This window comes from Monodon monoceros, unplaced genomic scaffold, assembly GCF_005190385.1.
Source record: "Monodon monoceros isolate NGI ecotype Baffin Bay Population unplaced genomic scaffold, NGI_Narwhal_1 Super_Scaffold_21, whole genome shotgun sequence".
Taxonomy (NCBI): domain Eukaryota; kingdom Metazoa; phylum Chordata; class Mammalia; order Artiodactyla; family Monodontidae; genus Monodon; species Monodon monoceros.
Window position 1 is genome coordinate 158,965,995 of NW_021703778.1, and position 23,517 is coordinate 158,989,511.

The window sequence follows — 23,517 nt, forward strand, 5'->3', positions numbered from 1 at the left end:
ACAGAAGACCAAAAGCGGAGACCCCAAAGACAATTTTGTAAAAAGACATCCCGGCTTCCTGATGTTCTCCTCATGTTGAAAAAAGACTAGAAAATGGACTTGGACCCACCCTGGTAACACACAGCCTGCAGTGTGCTGTTCACGACCATCGCGATGCTGTTGAAGGCCAACTAACCACCCTATTATCATGTTGTGATGGAATTAGATCACAGGTCATGACCGCTTTAGAGGACACCAGTCATTCCTTTTTGTCCATCCATCATCTGAACCCCCTTCTTTTGTTTGGTGAAAGACAGAGACCTCCTCCCAGCACAGAAGCTGAAGAATGCCAGCTACTCACTTTCCCAGCCTCCCTACTACAAGGACACAAGCATGCAACCCAGGCTCCCCCAACCAGAGAGACGTAAGTCAGACTTTGAACAAGGCACTACTGGGCAGATGTGGCAGAGTGGATCATGAAGTGTTCATCTGAAGGTTTTCTGTGTTTTCCTCCCTCTCTTTTCTCTCTCTGGCATCCCAAAGGCCATTCCTAAATGAGGGGTGATGATTCTCAGAGGCATCTTACAGAACCACTTCTTCATCTCCCAGAGACTAGATAAGACTTGGCTAGGGATGGAGACAGAGAGGGGGCAGAATGGCCACTCAGCCTGGAAAGGGAGGAGGGAGGAAGGGACTGAGTCTTCCTAGGGTCTTCCAAGCACAACCCCCAGTGTGCAGGACCAGAGGCAGAGAGGAAGGGATTCGTTGTAGAGCTCTCTCCTAGGGTGGGCGCCCCAGCTTCACCACCTGTGCACAGCCCACCTCTCATGAGTCCTGGATCCTCCTAAATCTCTTCAACAAAGACTGAGGGACTTGGACACTGAGTGGGGTAGAGATGCGGAGGGGAGAAACTTGCCCCTGATCAAGGTGGAATTGAGTAGGACCAGATGGGGGCTTCCAAGGTGCTGGGGGGGGGGAGTGGGAGGGGGCAGGCAGCAGTGAGCACACCAGTGGTGTTGCAGAAAGAAGCACGGACCATGTGGACTCCATTCCGGGACTGGTAGCCCCAATGGTGGTCAGTAGCAGCATCCAGGGCCCAGAATCAGTGGGGTCAGCAGGGCTGGCTGCTGTCTGTGCCAGGCAGACATAGCAGTGACTTCTTTCAGGTCTAGTTCTATGGGTCATTGTTCTTGGCTGGGTACCTTTAAATGCTATACAACAGCATTTAAAATTTTTTTCTTTTCTGCTTAACTTAGCCATAGTTGGTTTCTCTTGATTCAGCTAAACTGCCACTCCTGGAGGTGAGGGTAAAACTGGCTTCAGCCACTTGGAGGCAGGTCAGGGACATAGCCCCATAGTCCCCTGCCACCGCCAGACATCTGGACTCCAAAATCAGCCAGAGATCTGAACTCCAGGATAACCAGATGTGATCTAACTGCTTTGGGTAATATCTCTCTGACATTCCTAAATCTTCAGAAAAGTCTCTTTAAAAATTGCAGCTAGTTTCGGCTGTGGTATAGAAGAGGCTATATCCATTCCTGGGATGAAGGGTTATAGGGAGAGTGGTGCCAGCCTCCTTCCAGGCCAGCAGGGAAGAAGCAAGTACCAACCAAGGCAGAGGGGTCTTCCACCTGCAGGAGGGGGCCAGGAGCATTGCCAAGAGGGGTCCGTGGTTAGAGGCAAGATTGGTAATCTGGAGGAGTTGATGGGGGAGGACACAGGCTGTGGTCAGGACAGATGTGGGCACACATGAGTGATACCCCCTGCAAGTACTAGAAGAAAAGACAGCTGGGAGGGGCCTGCTGGGGTGCCAGTGGAGCAACAGGCATTAAGGCTACATATAGATGCAAAGAGAAAAGACTCAAAAGTTCAATTATCAGCGTCTTAACGGTGGATCTCTTTGGGCAACGGATTTTCATGTGATTTGTTTTCTCCTTTGTACCCTTCTGTGTTTCCAAAGTCTCTACAACGACCATCTATTCCTTTTGTAACCTTTACAATGAAAGAAAAGGAGGAGAGGTGGAGAGAACGAGAGGGGGAGAAAAGGGAAAGACAGAAAGTGTCGACCGTGCTCACAAACACTGCAATATTTCCCCAGAGAAATAACACAAAGCCCTGGGAAACTGTGCAGTTTGTCTTTCTTTTGGGAAGGGGGTGACAACCATGCCTTTGAGGGAAAACTAGAGAGAGAAGGAAAAGTAGCTACTCCCTGTGGTAAAGTAAGAGAGATGGGCCTTGTCTGAGGCTTCAGAATCCCAGGGACGGTTGCCAGAGGTGACAGTGGAAGCTGTGAGGACGTGGCCTTGTTCCAATTCAGTAATTGCATCCTGCCTGCTGCCCACGCCACCTCCCCTCCCTCCAGAATGCGGCAACCCCCTTCCTGAGCAAAGCTGTGGAGGAGTCCCACTGTTGGCAAGCATGTGCCATCCCATCTCATCTATAACTCCAGTTATTTTTGCAGCTTACTCTCTAAAGGGACTGGATCCTTTACTGGTGCCCAAACACTGCACCAATCCATGTTTCTCTGTCTTTTTCAAGGTGGTTCCATCTGCTAGGATGTTCTTCCCTTTTTTACGCTTGGAAAACTCCTGTTCATTCCTCAAAACACAATTCCGACATTACCTCCTGCAGGAAGCCTCTGCCTTGTCAGTTACCGTGTCCTCTTCCCTGCCGTCTTTATTCCTTGCAATTCACCCCGAACTGCCGTCTTCCTGCATGTGTGTCTCCCTACCTTTGCATCCCAGGTGCCCTGCACCGTGTGTTTTTCTACACTTGCTCCCTCTTTCTTGGCACCTGGGGAAAATATGAGAGCAACTGTTTAAGGTAAACTGTTCTATGAAGGAACTAAAACTATTCATCCAGCAAGAGATAAAGTGTCAGGAGTTCCTAATGTAAGTTGCTCATAAGAGTATATATGATAGGCACAGGCAATGGACATACACAGGCATGCACACAGGATGTTTCTGTTGAATTGAATTGAATATTGACAGCACAGGAACTGCCTCAAGGCGAGAGTCTTGACATTTGAACATGGCCATTTACACGAGAATAGAAATTATACAGGTATAGTCCTGAAAGTTACACAGGAGCTTCCTGGAAGTTTTTTTTATAACCCCGTTTGGTTTATAACACCTGAGGAGGTGACTGGTAAATCTGTGAGGGTGTTTGTGCTCTCCTGGCACATAGTAGGTGAGGACAAGAATGTTTAGACATCCTATAATACAAGAGTTAGTGTCACAAAGCAGAGGATTCGCCCAAATTTACTGTGAGTTTTGAACAACCCACTGAGACAAATTTATGTGTATGTATAATTACCTGAGCTGAGAATGTGACTCCCTTTTAGGTATACACACACACACACACACACACACACACAATTTTTTGCACAGTTTCAATACAGGCTGAACTTTATAAGACTGTGACTCCAACATAAATTGCAAGAAGGCTGAATTTTGACGAGTTGGAACCTTGCCAAGAGCTGTTCTCCATCTTGGAAAACCCCATCACTGGCAGGAAAGTCCCTTGTGGCAGCTTACTCATTGACACAACACACCTGGACCAGCCTCTGCATCCTACATGTAGATGCGAGGGTCTCACTACTTCAGTACTTCTCCTGGGGATTCATGACCAAGCACCTATTACAAAAACATGATTATTTTATTATAAATTACCTTCCTTTTATTCCTCCTTCATCTTGTAGCTAGAAAATGGTGTGTAGGTAAGTTGTACTACCTATGAAATTCGTTTCCATGTAGTAAAGGGGCAGTAATAGTCACTCTAAAAGGGGGTGTTGGGTATTACAGGGATGAGAACCACTGAGAAAGTTAACTGTACATTGTATCTGAGGTTGACTTGAGAAGTCTGTAAGATCACACTTACAGGTGTCTCTCGATGAGATAAAAGTCCATGTGCAAAAATCATTATCAGGGGACAGCTCCCCTACTGGACTGCCCTTTCATCAAAATAATTGCATCTCAAAGGTTAAAGCCATTTGGTTTTTTTTCCATTGACGTTTATTTGCATGAGATACTACTTTTGATTTCAAGGGCATTTTCTATATCAAAATGTATGATTGTAGTCATGCTCACTCACTCCTTCCCCAGGTGTGGGTGCTGGGCCCTGTGCTGGAAACTGTGCTGAATGGGCAGACAAACCTGTCCTCATAGGGCTGATGGGGGTGACAAGAATCAAACATGAAACTCAGATTCAAGGAGAAGAACATTACCTAGGCATGTGAGGTGCTATGGGAGTGCAAGGTGCTGACCTTATTTAGGACTCAGAAAACCCTCCCTGAAGAGCTGACGTTTATGCTGAGAGCAAGAGGAAGATGGGACAGTGTTTGAAGCACCATAAATATCACATGCAAAAATCTGGAGATGAAAGAGGGTGGCACTTCGGTGCAAACACACAGACGCTTGGAATTTCTCCTGTGAAAGCAGAGATTTCTCCCCAAACACGATCATCAAGGATCTTACTCTAATAAAGAATGTTAACTGTGAAAAGCTTTAAAAATTTTTTTTAATATTTTGTTGAAGCATAGTTGACCTCCAACACTTATATCAGTTTCAGGTGCACAGCATAGAGATTCGATATTTCTATATGTTACGAAATGATCACCACAGTAAGTCTAGTTACCACCTGTCACCGTACAAAGTTATTCCAATATTATTGACTCTGTTCCCCATGCCGTATATTTCATCTCCACGACTCATTTATTTTGTAACCAAAATTTTGTACCTCTGAATCTCCCACACCTATTTCACTCATTTTTTAAAAATTCGACCAATATGAATTTTTCACAAAGTCTGGTTGGTGAATTCATTTTGTTGTTGTTGTTGTTTCCCTAATAATGGGAGAGAATCTGAACTCAAGACATTTCTAAAAATATTATTAAAACTAAAGGCATGTGACCATTTTTTAAAAAAACTAGAAAAGAGACAGAAAGCAACATGCCCATTTTTCAGGCAGGAAGGAGTCTCATCCACCCTCCAACTACCCCTAGTAGAGGCTCCCGAAAGCAGATGTCACATGTTTATCCGGCCATCTGGGCAGGTCTTCTTCCCCCTCTTCCCTGGAGAAAAGGTTGACAAGCCTCCAAAGGGGAGGTAGAAGAGAAAGACACCTACCAGAAATACAGAATCAAAGGGCTAAGGACAACTGAGACTTTTTACAAGAGCAGCAGAGACAAGCAAACGGCGACGTCAGGAAAAGGATGAAAGCCAAAAAGAAAGTGGTAATAACACTGCCAGAGCACCATATGGCACTTAGATGGTACGCATTTCATTTGAAATGTTGATATTTGCTTTCTTGTTAGTTTTGGTGCCAACTCTGTTACTGTCCTTGATAAAATTCATTTTGAAAAAAATCACATGGAAGCTTCTGTGTCCTATCCTTAAAATCATACATAAATTCCTTTGCTTTTTTTTTTTTTTAACTGCATGCTCTAGAACCCTGTTTCTAATTGTTCAAACTAAAGTGCAAAGCATTGATCAGATCAGAAGGGAATGTCCTGGTGACTGATGTGAGATGCCCATCACATTCATTTGTGCCTATTCAGCAGTGAGACGGAAGCTGGGGGAGGGGGGGAGTGTGGATGGGGAGACAGCCAAATATTAATAATAATAATCTGACATGAGCCCTTCAACCATTCCCCAGGCTCAGGTAGAAATATTGTTGATGTTTTCTACAGTAAAATTCATTTCTGCCAAGGAATGGAAAAAAACTAACCCAAGGGACATTGTTCAGTCTAAGTGGAGCCATGGTGGCAAGAACGCAGTATCTAAACACCAGCACGGCAAAACCCATCTTCCAGGTGGGGGGTCCCTCGTTGATATTTCAGGAGCCATTTATCTTTGGGGAAGAAAGCCTTGGAAGTCTTTGATGCTTTATGAAAAATATGTACAGGTCTGTGTGTTCAAGACCTAGCAAGAGCACATGCAAGCCGAGAGGCAAGCAGCGTGTAGCTAAAATAAATTCTTTTTCATTCTTCGATTTTCCTTTCACCAGCATCTATCTATGTGGTGGAATATCATGGACATGTCTGCATAAGCAGTTGCAGTCAGTGAAATGCAGTCAAGAATGAAATGCACAACCTCCCCGCTTGCTCAGATGGAACAGCAGAGCTTCTGGATTCTTCCTTTGCTGAATCATGGTCAGTGCATCTTTTCCTCCCAAGGCAATGACTGACAATTGGAGCTCTATCCCAGGCCCACGCCCTCCTGCCCATTGGATTCCCTCTGTCTGTCACTGCCCTTTTGCCTCCATTTCTCCAGCCCCACCCACCTCCACATCCATTCCAGCAAGGGTAGTACTGAAACCTGCATCAGTAAGCATCTCTTCTTCAGTCGGGTTTGTTGGAGGGGGATGCATAGCCTACACTCCCTGGGTGTGTGAAAAGGAATCTGGTTCATTTCTCTTTCCTCTCCAACAAATTCATCATCAATACTTATTTACTGAATGCCTCTAAAGCACTTAGCACTGAGCAGGTACCAGAGGGGTACCGAAAAAGAAAGGCAGAGTATCCCTTAGCTTCAGAGCCCTTATGTGTTACTTAAAGAGAACAATCCATTAGCTACACAAAACAGGTCCATCATTGAAAAAGTGTGTGACGTCAAATACACAAGCTAGAATTCACAAGGCCCTCCCCTGGGCTCCCTAAGCTAACAATGTGCTTATCATAACAATGAATAACATTTATTGAGTGCTAACTGGATGCCAGGCATTGCTCTCATGCATCAACTAAGTGCCCAAAGAGGTAGCTACTATTTTTATCCCCATTTTTCTAGTAAGGAAACTGAGGCACAGCCCGGGGTCACGTGGCTGGTGATCAGGGCTTACGCACTGAGGCCATGTGACTTCTGAGGCCGCCTGCCCCAGCCCTGGTCTCACTATGGACACTGGTCTTCATACATGTCTGTTTTCTCCTTGAAAGAAGGGACTGTCTTTGTTTATGGCCACGCCCCCACCCTGTTGAGAACACAAAAGGCGTTATTTGATAACTACTTATGAAGTCAACCTGGGGAGAGGTATAAAGGAGCAACCCGAATGGGGAGCTGGGGAGTGAATCATTATGAGGTGAAGAAAGGATTTCAGAGCAGCAGCAAGGCCAGGTGGAAACCAGGCATCAATGGCATGTGAGGCCCAGGTTGGCCTGGTGGTGAGCCACTTCCTCCTAGCAGCACTGGTGCATGGCCAGAGCTAAGGAAGCAGAGTAGGAATAAGCACAGGGACACAGCTGGAGGTGAGAGCGGAGGAGGGGAGAGGGCTTAAGAGGGAGGCAGGGCCCAAAGCACAGCCTCTCCACTTTGCCCCCCATGGAACAGAATGACAGCCTTGGAGCAGCCCAGATTTCAGAGGACAATCAGGTAGCAGGTTACCAAATGTTGTCTTTGTGGCCTATAAAAGTTAAAGAAAAAAAAGAAAAGAAAAGAACAAGTGCCGGTGAAGATGTGGAGAAATTGGAACCCTTGGGCATTGCTGGTGGGAATGTAAAATAGTGCAGTTTCTCAAAAAATAAAACACAGAATTCCCATATGATCCAGCAATCCCATTTCTGGGTATATACCCAAAGGAATTAATGCAGGGACTTGAACAGATACTTGTACATCCATGTTCATGCAGCATTATGCACAATTGCCAAAAGGTGAAGCAACCCAAGTGTCCATCGAGAGACAGATGAATAGATAAACAAAATGTGGTCTATATATATATACGGTGGAACACATCAGCCTTGAAAAGGAAGGAAACGCTGACACATGCCACAACATGCATGAATCCTTAAAGACATTACGTTAAGTGAAAGAGACCAGTCAGGAAAGGAGAGGTACTGTATGAGTCCATTTATATGAGCATATTGAGCAGCCAAATTCATAGGGACAGAAAGTAGGATAGAGGTTGCCATGGGCTGGGAGGTTGGAGGGAATGAGGGGTTACTGTTTAATGGGCAGAGGGCTTCGGTTCGGGGAGGTGAAAAAGGTCTGGAGGCGGATGGTGGTGATGGCGGTACAGCAGTGTGAATGTGCTTAATGCCACTGAGCTGCGCGCTTAAACATGGTTAACATGGTAAATGTTATGTTATGTGTATCAAACCACAATAGAACAAAATAGACCTAAAGAAAAAGCTGAAGCAGGCTCTAAAGTATCCAGCAAATTCCTGGGGACACCTTAAATGAAGAGACCCTCACTGAAACAGTGAGTATGGCCAGGACCAAAATGTTCATTCCCTGGAAACAGGGCTGATTTGAAAAGCCAGGGTTGCTCTGTACTTTTGTACTCAACTTTTCTGAGTATGGGAATCCCTTTTGAACGTTAAAAAAAAAATCCTCAATCCCCACACAATAATAGGACGTTTGGTACCCACTGATTGTGCAAACCCATAAAGAAAAAAAAAGCTACTATGAATCCAGGGATCATATTATTAAATGAACTTAAGTGACTTATTGATGACTACCCCTCTACATACATTTGGGAAAAGGTAGTAAGTATATAAAGGAGACGTCATTTATTCTATCTACCAGTAATGCTTGATGCACAAAATGATGCTCTAATCCTTTAAAATCGCAGCTCAGGCCCCTGGGGACCCACCACCCACAGGGTGAGAACCACAGCTCTATCCTAACAAGAGACTAAAACTCAGCAGTGAACTTCCAAAATATAGTGCAAAACCATTAAGTCAAAAATGCTATGAGGCACAAATGCAGCTCTCCTCAGAAAATAAAAAGCAAAGCATTTTCGCCCCCAAAATACAAAGTGTAATTCCTCTAACAGGAATGCACGTTTCCTAGGCTCGATCAGTTTGGGCAGCCCTTCCTTACTCAAAGCCATCAGTCTGCTCCACAGTGTGACCATACCATGCCTACCATGCTGTCACCCCCAAGGGAGCGAAGTTCAGAACACCAGCACACCTCTCAGTAATGATGTATTCTAAACACTTCCCCTTTCCTGAAACAAAAAGTTCTAAGGCAACTTGGAATTTATCAACGACCACTGACATACCAGTCATAGACCACATACCCTGCTCCAGGATGGGCAGACTCAACGGTTCAACAATGGCATCTCTCAATTTTTAGGAACCTAATTTGTCGGAAGATACGCTAGAGTGTTTTTCACTCGCTCGGCTCACAGAAGTAGCAGGAGGCTAAGTGTAAAAGAAAAAGAGGTTTTTTTCATATTGATAAATGTAATATAAAAAAGGTAGAGAGTTCTATAAAAGGGTAAAGGATTATTATTCTATTCTATGAGTGTCCTCCAAAGGACCCAAACTATCCTGTAAAAACTGGTGATGAACAAGGTGAACGTGGGAAACCACCCACCTATTAAGCTGGTTTTATGACACTAATAAGAATGTGAGTACTAATAAAATCCTTGGATTAAATTCATAACTCAGAAGTGCCTGGAAGTTTTAGAAACAGCTTACCATACATACTAAGGCATCACTGGACTTTCAGTAGTTCCAAAAGGCAAAGATATAAAATGTTTTCATCAATAAATCCCCTGGGATTCTAGGAAGTGACCAACTCTTCCATGGGCAAGACCTGGCAGGTGAGGAATACCCATATAAACGTTCCAGAGACCTTCCTCGTTTGGACGGTAGTTTAGGAAGAGCTTCTTCCACCACTTTCCCTGAGGTTAGGACTGAGTGAAATCCCCAGTGGGAATTAAAATCTTGATGTTGATGCCCTCAAACTCCAGGTTCTCAAAACTGTTGAGGCAATCTGATGAATGCAGAAAAAGAAGAATGCTTTTGGAAGACAAGACCAGCCGCCTCGGCTCACCAAGAAGCTTGGCTTAGAGCTGTGTGTTCCTCTTATTGTCAACACCGAGTGGGCTGTACACAGTGGAGAAATGAACAGAAGAGTGGAGAACACAGTCTTCCTGGCAACCCGCCTCGCAGAGGTGGGCCCAAACCAGTCAGCCATCGAGACAGTACAAGCCCACTTTCACATTATAAGCCCACCCTCACGTTAATCACACAGCAGACACGAGCAAGCGGGCATTTATTGAAGTCCTAGGTTAATCTCCAGGAGAAGAGAACACCAAGAAAAGATGTTTGCCAATGAGGAGCCAGATGAAGGAGCTAGAGCAGGTGCAGAGAGAAGAATCCGAGGCAATGGTCCAATCCAAAGTATCCATAGATGAGATAAAGCTGGAAAACTAAAACGCTTTGAGAGCAGATAAAGACAGGGCCAATATTAGCTTTTCTCTCAACTGGCCATCTTTGTCTGTCCTCAGGTCTTACTAAACCTTTCATGAAAGACTCTACTGAACCATCAGATGCTATCCCTACCTTACAAGAGAAAGAAGGAAGGAAGGATAGTGGAAAAACTAAGTCTGTGCATGCACATTGGGATGGGGCAATCTCGTTTGGAATCTCTGCTGTCACTTATGGGCTGGGTGACCTTGGATATTTCACAGAACCAGTCCAAGCTTTCCAATCTCATAAAACTAAGAAGGCAAGAATGGTCCTTTGAGAGGGTTATTGTACAGCTCACTCTAGGGAAGGCCCACAACCCAGTGTCTGGCATATAGTAAATCCGCAAACAGATGAGCAACTTATCTCCAGACTTCCATACTGAGTCCCAGAATACTCAGTCTGCCTCAACCAAATCCCACTAGACAAATCCAAGTCTCCCTACAAAGATCCCTATATACAGAAGTTTATAAGTGAATGCCATCCTAAAGTAACAATCAGATTCCCAGAAGTTACCCGTGATCAAAGTTGGCCAGAAAGAAAAAAAAGAGTCTCTGTTCAAGCTACCTTAAAACTATTTAAATACTATCCAGGCAGTATTTTTTTGGTTTTTTTTTTTGTTTTTTTTTGTTTTTGCAATACGCGGTCTTCTCACTGCTGTGGCCTCTCCCGTTGCAGAGCACAGGCTCCGGACGCGCAGGCTCAGCGGCCATGGCTCACGGGCCCAGCCGCTCCACGGCATGTGGGATCTTCCCGGACCGGGGCACGAACCCGTGTCCCCTGCATCGGCAGGCGGACTCTCAACAACTGCGCCACCAGGGAAGCCCCAGGCAGTATTTTAAGTAGTTATATTTTAGGCAGATTTGATAGCCCTGCTGTTTATAGGAAACAGTGAAGATGCATTTTAAAGGCCATTAAAACCTCCCATGGTGGACTTCCCTGGTGGCACAGTGGTTAAGAATCTGCCTGCCAATGCAGGGGACACAGGTTCAAGCCCTGGTCCGGGAAGATCTCACATGCCGCGGAGCAACTAAGCCTGTGCGCCACAACTACTGAGCCATGCTCCAGAGCCCACGAGCCACAACTACTGAAACCCGCGCGCCACAACTACTGGAGCCCGCACGCCTACAGCCCGTGCTCTGCAACAAGAGAAGCCACTGCATTGAGAAGCCCAGGCACCATGACAAAGAGTAGCCCCTGCTCACTGCCAACTAGAGAAAGCCTGCAAGCAGCAACGAAGACCCAAGGCAACCAAAAATAAATAAATAAAATAAATTTATAAAAAAAACAAACAAACAAAAACCTCCCATGGTGATCCCAGATGGCAACAGGAAACACGAAAGGGACACTGGCCAGTTATCAAAGATAGACAAGAACGAGGAAGAATCATATATTAGATTAGTCCCCAGTGGGCCAGCTAGAGAGAGTGCTGAGATGGTATGCCTGCTGAAGAGTAGCAGAACCAACTATCTTTGTGTATATCATCAGAATCAAGTCCCCAGGCATGTTCCCTTATTGGTGAGAAATGATCTTATTCTTATACTTATGGAGTATAAAATTTCTAAAGCCCTCTTCAAGGACCCATCTGTGAGAAGAGAATTCCAAGTGGGAATGGCACTGGCATTGAAGAGCTGGACAGGACCATGGATGGAGACCCCAGACCTTGTGTGGAAGATTCAGCCAGGGGACCAGGGTCCGCCCCTTGGGACCTGTGGGGTAATTGACCCCTTAAATCCCAGCAGAGTCATGGTTCTTACCTGGATGACTTTGCCCTCAAGGGCATATTTAGTCATGTCGGGACATGGTTTGGCTGATGTACCAGAAGCACTGATGACACTGGCATCCAGTGAGCAGAGGCCAGGGAAGCTGCTAAACTGCCTACAACGCACAGGACAGGTCCCATGACAATTATCCAGCCCAAAATGTCCACAGAGCTGAGACTGAGCAAGCCTGCATCAGAGGAAGGGAGAAACGAAGGACCATCATGGACACACTGTGTCACGGCTGTGATTAAGAGATGCTGTGTAGTCTGTTTTGTGGATGTCACTTATATAGTTTGTCCCAAGTGCACATCTGGGACAATGTTATTATTATTATTATTATTATATATATATTTTTATTTTTGCGGTACGCGGGCCTCTCACTGTCGTGGCCTCTCCCGTTGCGGAGCACAGGCTCCGGACGCGCAGGCTCAGCGGCCATGGCTCACGGGCCCAGCCGCTCCGCAGCATGTGGGATCTTCCCGGACCGGGGCACGAACCCGCGTCCCCTGCATCGGCAGGCGGACTCTCAACCACTGCGCCACCAGGGAAGCCCCTGGGACAATATTCTTAAATTAATTCAGCTATTCTGAACCTGGTTGAGAAAGTTTTAAAAATATTTGCCTTCTGTGCATTTAAAAACAACTACCTCGCACCCCCTTCTAGCCCCTTAGGGGAAGTAAGAAAGCAGTTGTTCACATTAAAAACCAGGGTCTTCTCTCTGATCAAAATAGACTCAAAATATGCATGTAACATTAGTCCCACTGGGTTATTTCTCAGGCATGTTTAACATGGTACGCACTAGTGGGGGCATGTCATAGAGGCAGAAAGACACACGTACACACACATAAACACATGCAGACCCTTGGGCGCTCTCAGCCCACCATCTGGCCCTCCCAGGCCCCCCGGTATTTAGGCAAGATGTTGGTGTGCATAACTAGTACCCCAACGAACTTTTCCACTAATACTAGGAATTGGAAATTGTAGTTGAACCCACAGAGCCGAGAATGATACCCAGTTTCCAAAACAAGGGCTTTTATCTTCTTGACATAATAATTTTGTTATCCCCATTGCTGCTGGGGACTAGTTCAAAGACACGCTGTGAGAAACAAGTCTCCTGTCAAGGGTGTTCTTCAAAATCTTTCTTTGACTCAGGCCAGGCACATGGCAGAGGACTCCAGGAGCCCTAGGCTTTCTCCACCAGCTCCTTCCTGCAATCCAAAGTGATCAATTAGCCCACTAATGGAACATCATTACCAGACTGAGATTGTCATCACCCTGTTGTAAGTATTTGGTGGGTTCTAAAGTCCCCAGGTTATCACAGCACCGATAAGCCTAGGGTAACATGTTATTATTTGTCAGCTACGCCCAGGCTCCTTTCGTTCCAAAGGCAAATACACATTTCTAATGTATCCTTGGGAGGGAAGCCAAAGAAGAAAAAAAGTGTCCCTTGGTTTTAGAGATAATATCAGAAAGCCTGCTGATCAGCCAGATAAAAAAAGGCAGCTGCTTCCTACCAGAGGCCAAAGTCCAGCTCAGAGCAAGAAAATGGGATCCAGTCCAAAATCTGACCAGGTTTCCTACAGTATCCTATCAAGTGACAGTCGGCTCAGCCCAGCAAAAGAGCCAGCCCACAGCAGGGGAAGAAGAGACTGCCCTCTTCCAAAATCTGCTTTGGGGGCTTCCCTGGTGGCACAGTGGTTAAGAATCCACCTGCCAACGGAGAGATATGGGTTCAAGCCCTGGTCCGGGAAGATCCCACATGCCGTGGAGCAACTAAGCGTGTGCGTCCCAACTACAGAGCCTGCATTCTAGAGCCCGCGAGCCACAACTACTGAACCCGTGTTTCACAACTACTGAAGCCCGTGTGCCTAGAGCCCATGCTCTGCAACAAGAGAAGCCACTGCAGTGAGAAGCCTGCGCACCACAACGAAGAGTAGCCCCCGCTCGCCGCAGCTAGAGAAAGCCCGCGCATAGCAACAAAGGCCCAACAGAGCCAAAAATAAATAAATAAAATAAATTAATTTAAAATAAAAATCTCCTTTGGAACCCAAGTAATCCCTGCTCAATCCCAAGTAATTATACTTCCTTGCTAACTGCCCAGATTTCCTGCTGGAAACCTAGGAAGAATTATTTTTACTTTATGTTATATAAATAATTATAAATTATCCCAAGTCCAGGCTCACTCACTCAACTCACTGTGTGGTTTCAGGCAAGTCACAACAAGTCAGGGGCTCCATTTTTGTTGGATGCTATGTGAGTTTCACTGGAGATGTGTTCCCCAAAGAGTGATCCATGGGCCACCTGTATCTAAATTCTAGGGATGCTTGTCACCCTAGAGCGGAGCCAACAGGTAGTCCCAGGGAATCTGCACATGACATTACTAGTACTCACCTATTTTCCCATCCCCGCCCCCCTTCCTGGAGATCAAACAATGCATTCCAGGCCCTCTTTGCAGTTGGATAGAGCAGTGTGACTTTTTCAGGCCAGTGGGTTGTGACTGGAGGCCAAAGCTCTGAAGAGCCATGCCATGCCTGACTCTCTTCCCCTAAAAAACCCTAAAGTCTGGAGAATTGCCCAGGTAGCAGCAGACCTGGGGGAGGGGGGTGAGTAAGCTGGTGGTTTGTTAGGTATCGTATAAGTTAGCCTCTCGTCAGTCAAGGATCCCAAAGGCCACCGAATTTATCGATACGTAAGGGGGAGACAAGGCGGCATCGCTGTGAGTGGTCCGTGTGGCTAGCAGTTGACTGACACCTGTGGCAGATGCTGTCATTTGCTTACCCCAACTTCTCTGCTCCCAGAATTCTAACTTTGTTCATCACAGCCGGAGATGAAACATGACTCCTCCGTGCCTTGGGGTTCTGAAACTTTAGCAGGCATCAGAATCACCTGGAAAGCTTGGCAGACACAGATTGCTGGGCGCCAACTTCTCTAAGAATTTCCATGTCTAACAAGTTCCCAGAGGATGCTACTAATGCTGCTGGTCCAGGGACCACACGCTGAGAACCAATGGTCTAAGTCAATCCACCCCATTCTCCTTTGTCAATGACTCACCTTCCTAAGCTCCCTTGCAGGTAGGAATGGTCATGCGACCCACTTCCGGCCAATAAGACAGAAGAGGAAGTCTGCAGGGAAAATTTGGGGCAAGACTTTTCTCCCATAAAAGGAGTCCTTTTTGTCTTACCTTAAATGTGGTTGAGTAATCAGAGAAAGTCAAATACTATATGATATCACTTATATGTGGAATCTAAAAACTACAACAAACTAGTGAATATAACAAAAAAGAAGCAGACTCACAGATATAGAGAACAAATTAGTGGTTACCAGTGGGAAGAGGGAGGGGGGAGGGGTGGGGGATTAAGAGGTACAAACTATCATGTATAAAATGTATAAGCTACAAGGATATAATTGTACAATACAGGGAATATAGCCAATATTTTATTTTAACTATAAATGGAGTATAACCTTTAAAAGTTGTAAATCACTGTATTGCACACTATATTGTAACCTACAGTATTGTATATCAACTATACCTCAATACAAATAAATCATTCTTTTAAATGTGGTTGAGTGAAAACAAGCTCTTTGGTCCTGAGGCAGCCATCTTGCAAACAAGGTGGTCACAAGCCTGAGGACGCAAAGCTAACATGCCAAGGACAGCAGAGCAGAAAGAGAACAAACCTGGGTGTACGCGTGTGATGTTGTGATTGAGAACAAGAAATATGTATTTGGTCTTGGTCTTCTTTCCTGGCACAGGGCTCCTAAAACCCTTGGAATTTCCTGTGATGAGAGCCGTAAAGGTTCTTTTGTTATGTTAATGAGGTAGCTTTGGGATCACCTAAAGATGGGGGTTGGTTACCAGGGAAACCAACCAGGAATAGAGGGCTGGAACTTTCAGTTCCACCCCACCCCACCTCCAACCCCCAATTTCCCAGGAGAGGAGAGGGGCTGGAAGTTGACTTGATCACCAATGGCCAACGATTGAATCAATCACGCCTATGTGATGAAACCTCCATAAAAACTCAAAAAGGAGGAGATTCAGAGAGCTTCCCGGTTGGTGAACCATGACACTCCACGTGCCACCATGCCAGGCTCCAAATGCCCTGGGGACAGAAGCTCCATGGTTTTTGGACCTCTCCCTGTGTATCTCTTCATCTCACTTTTGATTCATATCTTTAAATATCCTTTGTGATAAACCAGTAATCTAGTGAATAAGCTGGTTTCCTGAGTTCTGTAAACCACGCTAACAAATTAATTGAACCCAAGGAAGGAAGATGCTGTGGGAACCACTGATTTTTAGCCGTTCATCAGAAGCATGGGTAACAAGCTGAACTTGCAATTGGCATCTAAAGGGGAGCGCAGGCTTGTAGGACTGAGCCCTTAACCTGTGGGATCTGATGCTAGTTCCAGACAGATAGTGTCAGAATTGAGTTGAACTGTAGGACACCCAGCTGATGCCAGAGAATTACTTGGTGGTGTGCGGAAAAATCCACACACTGGAATTGGCACCAGAATCCTTAACTTGTCACTGGGAAACTGATGCACCAAACCTGAAACAATCTTCCTCTAGCCTTCTTGCTATGCGAGATAAGTAAGTGTCAAATTCTTCATCCACTGTAAATCGACATTGGGGGCAATGTCCATTTTCATGTTCCACATAGAAGGACTCCAGCTAGAGTAACACTCCATATCCCTACCCCCGCCCCGCTGCTCAGCCAGACAGTGGCTCACCCAGTGGACTCGGCAGAAGGGACTGAGCTCCCTCGGCTCAGCCTCTTTCATCTCTTGTTTGAAACCATCTGCTCCAGAGAGCTGCGCTGTTTTGCTCTCTATGATGTCGTAAGGTCAGTGGAGCAGACCCTGCCCTCACTGAGGAGGCCTGTGCTACCAACGACCAAGATGGAGTGGGAGGCAGATTTTCTAAAATGACCAGAGAAGATGCCCCACCCTAATCCCCAGAACCTGTGATATGATGAGCGATTACTCCCATGACTCTGTTATGCTATAGGGCACAGTTCACGTAAAGATAGGGAGATTGTCCGCGTGGGTCTGATCTAATCACATGAGCCCTTAAACCATAGTGCTTTCTCCAGCTGACGGGAGAGCGCAGAGGGGAAGTCATAGAGATAGAAGAAGGGTTCCATGCTGGTTTTGAAGATGGAGGCCAAGGCATGCAGGCAACCTCAAAGGTAAGAATGGCCCCCACCTGACACCCAGCAAGGAAACAGGACTCTCAGTCCTACAACCACAGGGAACTATTCTTTGCCAAGACCTGAATGAGTGTGGAAGCAGATTCTTCCCCAGATCCAGAGCCCAGCCAAGCCTGCCCAGACGTCTCACCTACACAACTATGACATAATAAACGAGCGTTGCTTTAAGCATCTACGTTTGTACAAATTTGTTACACAGAAATAGAAAACTAATACTGCAGGGAAATTCTTCTAATTCAGGGTGAAAATGGTTAGTAAGTCCTTTTGGCATCAAAGCTAAAGCTACATTCTCTGATGAGCTTATCAACAATGAAGCTGACCTTTTAATCTCCATCTGACTCCTGTGTCTATTTCTCAATTAGTTCTGAACTCCAGAGGGGAAAAAAGAGTTTTCATTTATTCACCCCATAAAAACCCCAACAGTCGGGTATTCAGGAATGCTTTTGGCATTTCTATATAATACAATAAGTCTCCACAATTCTTTAAAATGAGGCTCAGACCTGGAATGGTATAGAAGAAACCAAATCATATCACCTCAGAATATAGGCACCTAGATTTTATATTCTATCTTTACTCCACTAAAAATCCTCTCCTTCCTAGAGCTGAGAGAAAACACACCAGATGAATGGAAAGGCTTAATCAGTGAGCAGGTAAATAAATAAATAAACCTTCCTCGTGGGAACTAAAACTTCACAACCCCAAGCTTTGTTGGTTTGTACAATTTTCAGTTCTCAAATAATCACCTAAGGGTAACGGGCCTTTTAGATGTAGTTTAAATGAAAAGCAAAAAGCTTTGAGATTTTCCACCAAAACTGCATGCAGCAAGCAAACTGCTGCAGAATCCGTTGTTTGTAGTTTCCGGAAGTGCACCCATGTTCCTCCTGGAACTCAGACACCCCTTCCACAGCCCCCTCCAAATGTTGTGCAAACGCATTCATCGTGTGCGGCCAACTCGGTAATATACTGCCGCTCCTTCCTAAAAGACTCCCAGTCTTTGATGGCACTGCAAGGACCTGAGTGGGCCATCAGCATAAAAATGAAACATGAGGGGCTTCCCTGGTGGTCCAGTGGTAAAGAATCCGCCTTGCAATTCAGGGGACACCCGTTCGATCCCTGGTCGGGGAACTAAGATCCCACATGCCACGGGGCAACTAAGCCCATGCGCCACAACTAGAGAGCCCTCGTGCCGCAAACTACAGAGCGCACGTGCTCTTGGAACCCACAGCACAACTAGAGAGAAGCCCGCACGCCACAAGGAAGAGCCCGCACACTGCAACAGAAGATCCCACGTGCCTCAACTAAGACCTGACGCAGCCAAAAATAAATTAAATAAATAAATAAATAATAAATCTTAAAAAAAAAAAAAATGAAACGGGATTTTGAAGGCTCTGTCCCAGAGTCCTGTGAATGATCCATTTGAGAGGCATCTTTAAGGGGAAGAACAGTTCTCTGTACTGGCAGTCCAAAATTCATATGGGAACTAAGTCCCCAGTTTCGGTAGCAGATGTCATTAAATGATTGCAACCTCTTCCCTCATTTAGAATACAGTAACCAAATTTTAGTTTTGCTAAAGGGAGATTTCAAAAGCCTGTAGTCCGATCCTTTCTTTCTACAAATAAACTCAGATCTAGAGAAGCTATATAAAAATAGAAATTCCAGATCAGTCATTTCTCCATTTGACTCCTGTTCTTCTGAATGTTTAATCCGCCAGATTCATTTTTCTCTAAATCAGAAGCCAAGAGGCCACGGCTAAAAGGGTACCTCTGAGAAGTTCAAAACTGCTCTTGAAGACAAGGTTGCCACATCTGGTTTAGGGAGGTGCGTATCTGAGAAGCACAGAAGCTGAGCACTGATGGTTTCCATGGTGACCACGGGGCCCAGGTGCATGTTCTAATGAGGCCAGCCAGCATTTTGGGGCAAAGACTGTAGAACATTCCAGGAAAACCCCCATGTCACCGAGCGACTCATGAAATTTGAATGGGTGGCTAGCCTGCCAACAAGTGCTTCTTTGAGGAGACAGACACACAGCAGCACTGAACTCTGTGTCTGGCCCTGTACCAAGCTCTTTTCCATACATTATTTCATTTAATCATCACCCAGACCTTAAATGCAAATTCCATCCCATTCTGCTGATGAGTAAACTGAGGCAGCTCACCCAAGATCACTGAGCTTACAGAAGGTGGCTCTAAGCCAGCTCTAGTGCCTTATTCCTCCACTCAACTCTACCAGAATTTCTGAAACTGGTAGCTCTCGAGGGAAGAGCTACCTTGCATTCTTCTAAAGAGAAGTTTATGTCATGATTTCTTGTCTCAGAGGGGAAAACAAGCGCAGCCTTAGAACTTACCACTGATCTATCTTTGCCCATCATTGCCAGATTCTGAAAAAGATCTCAAATTATCATTTTCAAATATGAAGTCATCATAAGAAATAATTCCCTGAAGAAGGTTTGAAAGACTTGAGAATTATGTCAAAACTGAGAAAGAGAGCAGAAATGACCTAACACCTAAGTAAAACTAATGTTCTGTTAAACTATGTGAACAGGTGTGAGCTAAAGGGCTTTGGAAACCCCAGTCCAATCACCTCTACTCCACATGCCTGTCACTGATGCCAGGAATGCCATCTGTAGAAAATAAATTCCTTGAGTTGAGATTTTTGTCCCTTGTTTAAAGGTGAGTATTCTCAAGAGGAAAAACCTAATTAAGGCAATAGCAATGATCAACACCTTAGTATGAATTAGTATGTTAGTGTACTACTGCTGATGGAGCGCTCAGCAGTGGGAGGAGCGGGGGGGGCCATGAAGAGACAGATACATAGCACAAAGCAATGTCTAGAAAATGCAGGCTTCTGGAAGAGGTCTTAGAAGCCAGGATCAGCCTGAAGATGCTGTGCTTGGAAATAAAGTGAAGGAGCTCCAATAACAAAATGGATGGATTTATAATTCTCTACTTTATTGCCAACACACTAAGGAACCCATCTTCCACCTTTCATAAGAAATTGCGTATGCCTCACCTCTTCAGAAAATCTGTATTGGCAAATCTATACTTAACCCTCTTGTGTTGTGATTCCAGGAAGACCGACAAGAGACAAGAGTTTAGGCACAGTACCTGTGACTACCATGGGCCAAAAATAAAAATATGACCATAACATTGAACTATTCCATTAAAAGTGATAATGAAACAAGAACACCCTGGTAATTCCTTCTGGATCCTGTCAGGCTAAAGCCAACTGGATCACAGAGGCTAGGGTTTAAATAGATGGCAGTACTCACTCGAAAGACCTTCTCCACTCTTGCAATGCTCTTCCCAAAAATGGTTCCAAGTTGGTCTCCAATTCCAGCCAATAAGAAACCAAAAAGTGGAATTCCAAAGATGGCATATAAAATGCAAAAGATTTTGCCTCCTTCAGTGCTTGGAGCAATATTCCCATACCCTGGTGAGAAATATTAAAAAGAGAGAGGGAGAATGGTGAGGCGCCAGAGAAATTACAGCACTGAATGAAAGAATCCGGACTTCTTAAAGGGCTTCTCCATTCCCCCCCACCCCTCCACTTCATGAGTTTTAGGAGCAGAACTTCATTTCCAAGGCCCTATAAAATTCAGAACATTGTTCCATTGCTTCTCTTCCTTCTCTCCCTGTAAATACTTTCAAAAGGATCCAGGTTTCCAGGATCTTATTGTGTTTCATTAGATGACATTTTAGGAAATCTATGATCACCCAGAATTGCATTTCTGACAGGAAATGGTACAACCCATTTCAGAAACATCAAATATCTAGGATGTGTCTGGTTTAGGGATGCTGAACACCTGAGAAGGGTTCAGCATTGCCTTTCTTAGATTTAAAAACAGTTTCTCCCGTACAGCCTCATCCCATGGCCACATCCCCTCCACCTGACAGACTGTGGTTGTCTCCAGCATTTGCATTCTTAGGGTGATGGGTGCTCCACATTAAGGAGGATGTGTGGTCTAGTACAAATTCAGAAAGGACCCAAGGATCGTACAGCCCTACCCTGGGAAAACAGTAAAGAGTGGAGAAGGGAAGACTTTGTGCTCTTACGCACACTGACAGTGATGGTTAGCTCTGCCCGGATCTCTTTTTCTCTTTCCTGGGAACTCCGTATCAACTGAGCCCTGCCTCTCCTCCCACCAACTTCCTTTTTCTTTTTTTTTTTTAACAACTTTATTGGAGTATAATTGCTTTACAATGGTGTGTTAGTTTCTGCTTTATAACAAAGTGAATCAGTTATACATATACATATATCCACATATCTCCTCCCTCTTGTGTCTCCCTCCCTCCCACCCTCCCTATTCCACCCCTCTAGGTGGTCACAAAGCACCGAGCTGATCTCCCTGTGCTATGCGGCTGCTTCCCACTAGCTATCTATTTTACGTTTGGTAGTGTATATATGTCCATGCCACTTTCTCACTTTGTCCCAGCTTACCCTTCCCCCTCCTTATATCCTCAAGTCCATTCTCTAGTAGGTCTGCGTCTTTATTCCCGTCTTGCCCCTAGGTTCTTCATGACCATTTTTTTTTTTTTAGATTCCATATATGTGCGTTAGCATATGGTATTTGTTTTTCTCTTTCTGACTTACTTCACTCTGTATGACAGACTCTAGGTCCATCCACCTCACTACAAATAACTCAATTTCTTTTCTTTTTATGGCTGAGTAATATTCCATTGTATATATGTGCCACACCTTCTTTATCCATTCATCTGTCTATGGACACTTAGGTCGCTTCCATGTCCTGGCTATTGTAAATAGAGCTGCAATGAACATTGTGGTACATGACTCTTTGAATTATGGTTCTCTCAGGGTATATGCCCAGGAGTGGGATTGCTGGGTCGTATGGTAGTTCCATTTTTAGTTTTTTAAGGAACCTCCATACTGTTCTCCATAGTGGCTGTATCAATTTACATTCCCACCAACAGCGCAAGAGGGTTCCGTTTTCTCCACACCCTCTCCAGCATTTATTGTTTGTAGATTTTTTGATGATGGCCATCCTGACCAGTGTAAGATGATATCCCACCCACTTCTTGCACCAAGGATTATCAGGTGCTAAATAAATGTTTGTTGGTGGAATGGATGTTTAAATACAAAAGAATCCTATTATAGCCAGGTCTATTCATATGTTATGTCAAATAGTGCTTTGAAAACACCAACACCTGCATTCTCAAGAGTTCTGCAATTACGTAAGTAACTCACGTCTAGTGAGTATTCGGCTTACTCTGTATGACGGGACTGAAGAAAGTGGTGCTGGAAGAAAAAGGCTTATAGCATTAGCACAAATTATACAGAGATGAGACTCTAAATTACTTGTTACTCACTTTCATGCCAATGAATCTTGCAACATTATGCTAACTAATGTCTAGATAGTCACCTAACTATTCTCCCATATAGGGCAACTCCTGTGGAGCCTATTTCTAAATCCATGCAAGAAGTGAGTTATTGGGCTCATGGCTTACTGGCATTTGGAGGATGCAACAGAGTAAAGATAATGTTTATGGTTGGTCCATCATTCATCCTCTTATAAGCCCGGAGAACTCACTGTTGCTTTCTGCCTTTAGGTGATGAGTCACCTGGTTATTTTCCCTTTCAATTTTCCAGTCACAATCATTCAAACCTCTTATCACAAATCATCTAAATTATAGCTTCTATTTCTTAAATGACTGTTCAGGCAAGCCTTCCTAATCTTGCATTTCTTTTACTCACCAAGATTTTTGATTTAATTGTGCAAAAAAAAACAAAAAAAAACAAAGGCTCTCAGAACTTTTCTCAGGTGTTTTCAGGAACTTGGACAAAATCATTTTGTAAGCATTTCCCTCTAGAATAATCCAATTTACATTAAGATAGCCCTATTAAAAAAGGAATAAATGTGCCTATACAGCTCCACTTTATGCAGAGTTATGGTGACTCTTGGAAATATTCTGGTGATTTGTGGAAACATTTATCACTCTTGCTTGACTGTTTCATAATTGCCTGATTACTGTCAAGGAATATAGGTTTTCTTTTAGTCTGAATATCTCAGAAAGAAGCACATCGCAGACACAGGCAGACAAACTGAGGCTTTGCACCTGCTTAATAGGCCTCTTATTAGCCCTAACAGGGGCTGCACCCCTTCCTCCAGCTTTTAGAGAGGATCTGTCCCACCACTTGGGTAAGGACTGTGCTCTGGGGACATTCCAGTGTCATCTTAGGAGCATGAGAGAAAAGTGGGAAGATGAGGCTCAAATCTGATACCACCTCCTTCTACCTGGTTGGCCTTAAGCTCGCTTCACCTCCCCAATCCTAGTATTAGAGGGGTTCAAGGACAATGTGGGGAAAATCAGTGAACTGTAAAGTGCTATACCAATGCAAAGTGTTAGTAGTAGTATTACAATCA

At 44.8% G+C, this 23,517-nt stretch overlaps 1 protein-coding gene across 2 annotated transcripts in view; it reads right to left on the bottom strand.

The window, feature by feature from the left end:
- The window catches only part of KCNK10 (potassium two pore domain channel subfamily K member 10), a 138,001-nt gene that overhangs the window by 16,738 nt on the left and 97,746 nt on the right, over window positions 1-23,517 (bottom strand). For both annotated transcript variants that reach the window (XM_029238543.1, XM_029238544.1), the window contains exon 4: window positions 20,407-20,567. In XM_029238543.1, the coding sequence (XP_029094376.1) occupies window positions 20,407-20,567 (161 nt within the window). The remainder of the gene's footprint in view (window positions 1-20,406; window positions 20,568-23,517) is intronic.